Source organism: Henckelia pumila, chromosome 2 (assembly GCF_033568475.1).
Source record: "Henckelia pumila isolate YLH828 chromosome 2, ASM3356847v2, whole genome shotgun sequence".
NCBI classification, from domain to species: domain Eukaryota; kingdom Viridiplantae; phylum Streptophyta; class Magnoliopsida; order Lamiales; family Gesneriaceae; genus Henckelia; species Henckelia pumila.
The window spans coordinates 4,903,382-4,909,757 of NC_133121.1; the positions used below are offsets into that span (position 1 = coordinate 4,903,382).

The 6,376-nt window shown below is 35.0% G+C and overlaps 1 protein-coding gene across 6 annotated transcripts; it reads left to right on the forward strand.

Annotated features, from left to right (window-relative positions):
• Window positions 1–252: 252 nt before the first annotated feature.
• LOC140880917 (uncharacterized) lies at window positions 253–5,387 on the forward strand. Of its 6 annotated transcripts, none has more exons than XM_073285786.1 (15): window positions 253–338; window positions 478–578; window positions 743–865; window positions 941–1,102; window positions 1,669–1,757; window positions 1,888–1,976; window positions 2,086–2,222; window positions 2,387–2,509; window positions 2,594–2,755; window positions 3,228–3,316; window positions 3,434–3,575; window positions 3,748–3,876; window positions 3,946–4,107; window positions 4,619–4,719; window positions 5,065–5,387. In XM_073285786.1, coding segments are annotated over exons 2-15 (1,599 nt in total). In that variant the 5' UTR covers window positions 253–338; window positions 478–488; the 3' UTR covers window positions 5,066–5,387. The 6 variants fall into 6 exon arrangements, with proteins under 6 accessions (XP_073141887.1, XP_073141889.1, XP_073141890.1 ...); XM_073285788.1 differs by having other exon boundaries at window positions 3,467–3,575; XM_073285789.1 differs by having other exon boundaries at window positions 3,470–3,575.
• Window positions 5,388–6,376: the final 989 nt, after the last annotated feature.

The following is a 6,376-nucleotide window of genomic DNA, read 5'->3' on the forward strand; positions in this document are numbered from 1 at the left end:
TTTGTTCAACTGCTAACTAATCAACGTTTCTTATTTCCCTCTAAAATTCCAACACATATTCATTCATTTTTTCTTTTGTGTTTTTGAAACGTCTAGTCTTATTTTTTGAATCTAAGTGAAATCTCTTTTTCAACCCAAAACAAAAATTATATTATTTTTTTTAATTTTTTATAAATTTAAAAAAACTATTTTTTTGTTGATTTTATTTATATATATATATATATATATATATATACACGTATTGTGCGTGCATAAGTCTGTTCCCTGTTAAGAGAGATAACCGAATGCATAGAGGGTTAGGGCGCGATCTTTTCCTTTCGCAAGCAGGACCCAACCACGTAAGAGATGGCGATAAATGTTTTGTTTTGTTCTTCTATATATTTATTTATTTCTGTTTTTGTTTTGAATTTATGCTAAAGCTAGCCGTGGTTTGATTGTAATCGAATCCAAAAGTTGAATGGGATCCTAATTTTGCAGTGCTTCGTTCAATGGATGCTGGTAAGTCTAAAGTTCAACGGATTCCTAATTCTGCAGTCCTTCGTTCAGTGGATGCTGATGAGTTGTCGCTCCTACGTCTTGTACGTTGTTCTTTGCTTTCTACTCCATTTGATTCGATCCTATAGCTTTTCCCCTTACGTCGAAGATACATACAAAGAATTGGGGAAAGAAAACTTCTCCGCAAAAATTTACTCACCCCATATTTGAACGTGGAAAACTAACCTTTGTTTAAATTTGTTGACAGCGATGTGATGTCTATATGGACCCACGTAAAAGTCTTAACAAGGTTACTCATTTTTATGTGGATGGTTTCAGCGCTGTCACGGATTCGGCAAAAGCAGCCTTAAACGTCTACAATGAGAAAGAAGTTAGATAAATTATTTATTAGCCTTGATTGCTTAGTAAGCCAAATCATGTTTTGTTCTTTTGGATTCGATTGCAGCGAAAGAATTTTATTTTCCTGAAAGTTGTCAAGCTTAACCAAGTTCATATGGATGCCTACTTGACATTTTGGGCATGGATTGTTGAAAGTTGTGAGCTCCGACTTTTTCGAGCTGTTGTTAAACCGCTGGGTGGGAATAATGTTTTGCTTTGTGAGATCAAGGTATCATCCTCGCCATTTTGTCCTAGTCAATTTTTGCTTTAACACCATCCTTGTTGCCATATGAAATTTTTTGCTTTACAATCTTGAAAACCCCATCTTTCTATAGCCATGTGTTAGGCATTGCAAATTCAAACCAAGAAGAAATTCCTTAGCTGGTTCATTATTGAATTTGGATTTTCTAGTTCTTTTCTGCTTTAAAACTGGCCACCAGGAGTTTATTACTTGTGTTATATAACAAGCCCAAGTCAACTATAGGATGTGAAATGGAGGGAGATGTGACATAGAAGATGTAACAGAGATATGTGACACATATCTTGTTTTATGGTGTTTTTAAGTAAATGCTATGGTGTTTTTAAGTAAATGTTTGAATATTCTTGAGTTGCGGATAGTCAATAGCGAAGTCTTCAACCAATTTTGAAGCTTATAACAAAACCAAAATTTTACAGTAGGTTTGAATAGGCGAAAGTGAAATATAACTGCATCATCAAAGGCTAAACTTTCTTTTTCGTCGTTCCTTTTTCGTTGGCATATGAATTTTGGATGTTAATTTTTTAAAATATGTTTAGGATGGCGATATAATGACGATCCCGGATTACCATGAAGAATGTTGTCCACGCATATCTAGGCGTGTGGAACATCACTCCCCTTACAAAAGGTACCTTAATTTGTTCCTCTATTATTCTTGTCATTATTGATATTTTAGCTTTAAAACAAAATTGTCTTAGTAGTCATATAATCATATGATTCGTTAATTACTATGTTTTGTGATGTTTGCGGTTTGACAGGGGTAGAGCGTTACGGCGCAAGAGAACTTGTAAATCACTTCGATCTTCTCGCATTTTCCCTTCGCAAGAAGGGCCGATAGCGGAACCAGGTACGAGATGGCGATAAATGTTCGTTTTTGTTCTTTTCTTTTTCTTTTTTTTTTTTTTTCTGTTTTCGTTTTGAATTTATGCTAAAGCTAGCCGTGGGTTGATTGTAAGCGAATCCAAAAGTTGAATGGGATCCTAGTTTTGGAGTACTTCATTCAATGGATGCTGATAAGTCAAAAGTTCAAATGGATCCTAATTCTGCAGTCCTTCGTTCAGTGGATGCTGATGAGTTGTCGCTCCTACGTCATGTACGTTGTTCTTTGCTTTCTACTCCATTTGATTCGATCCTATTGCTTTTCCCCTTGCGTCGAAGATACATACAAAGAATTGGGGAAAGAAATCTTCTCCGCAAAAATTTACACATGCCATGTTTGAATGTCGAAAACTAACCTTTGTTTAAATTTATTTACAGCGATGTGATGTCTATATGGACCCACGTAAAAGTCTGTGCGAGGTTACTTGTTTTTATGTGGATGGTTTCAGCGCTGTCAGTGATTCGGCAAAAGCAGCCTTAAACGTCTACAATGAGAAAGAAGTTAGATAAATTATTTATTAGCCTTGATTGCTTAGTAAGCGAAAATTGCGAAATGATGTTTTGTTCGTTTGGATTCGGTTGCAGCAAAAGAATTTTACTTTGCTGAAAGTTGTCAAGCTTAACCTAGTTTATATGGATGCCTACTTGACATTTTGGGCGTGGATTGTTGAAAGTTGTGAGTTCCGACTTTTTCGAGCTGTTGTTAAACCGCTGGGTGGGAATAATGTTTTCCTTTGTGAGACTAAGGTATCATCCTCTCCATTTTGTCCTAGTCATTTTTTGATGTTAACACCATCCTTGTTGCAAAATGAAATTTATCAAGGTATCATCCTCGCCATTTCGAACTAGGGGTTCATTACTTGTGTGATAGCTATGTGAGTTTATCTATCACGAACCCAAGTGAACTATAAGATGTGAAATGGAGAGAGGTAGTATAGAAGACATTGCAGAGATATGCGACTCATATGTAGTCTGCAAGTTCTAAATGTTGTAAGCAAACGGAGTGGTTTTCCTGTGCCATGTTTTTAAGTAAATGTATGAATATTCTTTTGAATTGTGGATAATGGAGTTTTCCACCGGTTTGAAGCATATATCAAACCAAAACTTTTGAGTAGGCTTGAATAAGCGAAAGATGAATATAACTTTATCATCAAAGTCTAAACTATTTACCTTTTTGTTGGCATGTGAAGTTTTGATGTTAAGTGTTATATATTATTAGGATGATGAGGAAATGACGATCCCGGATGACCATGAAGAATATTCTCCTTGCATAATCAAACGCGAGGAAGATCAACCACTTTACACAGGGTACCTTAACATCCCCTTTTTTTATGAACTATGTCTTGGATTGTCTGCATGCATGTGACATTATCTTCTCGGTTTTTTTAAAAATGAAAAGTAATTCGCATTGTTTGACCTTATAAGTGGCTCTGCTGATGGATTGGTTGATGCCAACAGTAGCTCATCTGTCGGTAGAGGTGGTGAAGATCTGGATTCGGTTGGATGGGATCAAAATTTTACTGGGTATCATTCGATGGATGATTATGAGTTGTCACTCCTACGTCATGTATGTTGTCCTTTGCCTTTTACTCGTTGTCATTCAAAACAAAGAATTGGGGAAGAAGAATTTTTTTAAGTCTTTTACTGTATTATTATTTGATAGCTAACTGGGGTTAACACTCTATATTTTAGTTAGGCAGAGATATCGAAAACTAACCATTGTTTAAATCTGTTCTCAGATATGCGATATTTATATGGACCCACGCAAAAGTGAATGCGGTGGAGGCTTTACTCAGTTTTATGTCGATGGTTTAAGTAATGTCAGGGATCGGGCAAAAACAGCTTTAAACGTCTACAATGCGAAAGAGGTTAAACAAATTATTTACTAGCCTAAATTGCTTAATAAGCTTAGTGATGTTCGTTTGTTTTGGTTACAGCAAAAAAATTTCTATCTCGAGAGGGTTGTCAAGTTGAACAAGTTTTCTAGGTATTATTTCTTGACATTTTGGGCACGGAGTGACAAAAGTGATGAGCGCCGTCTCTTTCGAGCTGTTGTTGATCTGCTAGGTCCAAATAAAGTTTTGGTTTGTGAGATCAAGGTACCGTCCTCGCTGTTTTGCTTTGCCCTTGTCAATCTTTTGTTACCGTTTCAATCGAGTTATTTCCATACTCGTTCCTTGTTAATATGAATGTTTAATTTTATATTTTGCGCTTTTGGTGATGCCAAATGAAACTTGTTCCCTTACAAGCTTCGAAAACCTTGTCTTGGGTATATCCCCACATGTTGAGGCACGCAAATTCAAACCAAGTTGAGGTTAAATAAAATCCCCCGTCAGTTCATTACTTCATGATTGAATTTGGATTTACTAGTTCTTTTTAGCTCTCGAACTAGGGGACAGTTGTTCATAACTTGTTTTGATTGCACCAATAGCTATGTGAGTTTATCAATCACAAGTCCAAGACAACAACTATAATACGAAACGGAGAGGGTGTATGCGTCGTGCTGTCAGCAAATTCTAAATGTATTGAAATAGAGTGGTATATAAATATATACATATTTATATATTCGCATATGGAGTTTGGATGTTAATTCTTGTTATATATTTTTAGGATGGCGAAGAAATGATGGTCCCAGCTGAGCATGAAGAATATTGTCCTCGTGAATCTGAACGTGAGGAAGATTTTGTTCCTCGCACCGTTGACACACAGTAGTACGTACCTTAATGTGTTCCTATTTTATTCTTGTCGTTTTTTCTTAGTTGGAAAACCATATGTTCTGTTAATTACTGTGTAATGTGAAGTTTGCGGTTTGCCATTAGTTGAGTGTTTATTATATATTCCATCTTTAAGATTGTTGTAGTTGGAGAGTCATATGTTCTATTTATTATTATGTTATCTGATGTTTGTCATCGGATGAATATTTATGTAGCTTTGAGATTTTGACAATTATTCAAGCATTTGGTATTCTCTTACTTGGCTTCTTCTTCTTATTATTATTATTATTATTATTATTATTTTATTTTATTTTTATTATTTTTTTTAATGACATGCACAAGGTTTGATGACCTAAGCTCGGATGAGCTGATGGTGGTGTAGATCTGGGCTCGGTGGCTGTTTCCAGTGGTGATTAAACTAATAGGCTATCAGCCTATCATGCACTATCTTTATATTTCGAAATTATGGTTTAGGACGTAATTATGAAACTTTAAATTGTGAAATCTCGTACTTAATTTCAATCTACCGACTTATAGTTGTCACCGCAACTACCCGATGTCATATATCTGTGCGCATTGTTGATTACGGATTTTATTTACTCGATCATGTCACAAATTAAACTACCCGATGTCATATATCTGTGCGCATTGTTGATTACGGATTTTATTTACTCGATCATGTCACAAATTATTCTTTCAAACCATTCAACATATAAAAATATGATGAAGTTAGCTACCACTCGATATATCAATTCATAGTAATAATAAAAAATCATTAGTTGAGATGAAAACCAAATATTCAAAGTTCAATTGTATACAAGTGGCTAGGGTGGGATCCTTTAATTCCCAACAAAAAAATATGAGTTTAGCTGATGAAATTCATTATTGAAAGTAGAGAAATCGAGATTCAAATAAATTCTATGAATTAAAAATATTAAAAATGGAAGAGAAGAGAGAACACTGCGCGCAACTTGTTTTTTGCGTTTGTGCAAAAGATCTCCTCGAATGACACTAAACAAACTTTTGCACGCCCTAACGCGAATTGATTTAACTTCAGCTTCAAGTTTCCTTCAACTCGCGACGAGGCATGCAATTGTTTTTCCCTAGCGTGAGATTTTCTGTCTTTAGCTCACATTTCTTCATAAATTTGTGATGGAACAGTAAACTTTCGCGGGACTGGCATAAATCTTGTTGCTTAAATTTTTATTTCACCACCTTGGGTTCAATTTTTTTTGTCTCTCTTTCTCCTATAAATCAACATTATAATGAGTGGCCCGTGAACACAAGCTACAAAATAAATAAATGAAATGCATACTCGATACAATAACATAATGCCAAAAAAAAAAAAAAAAGTACTCAATATGACTTAACAAGACACATGAAATCCATACCTATCAACTTTCTCATACTAACATTTTACTCATCCTCGAGCACAATAAGTAAAAAGTAAAAACAAGAACGAAGACCAATTCAAGGATGATTTCACAGTTAATAGTCGTGCCTTAACTAATTTTTTTTACGCTACTCAAATATTAAAGCACAACTTAAGTTTTCGCACAACTTAAGTTTTTGCACGACCATTTAACTTTATACACTACATCTCTATATTGCACATGAACGTGCATGTGTGTCATGCCATTTTTAGTGTCAAGCA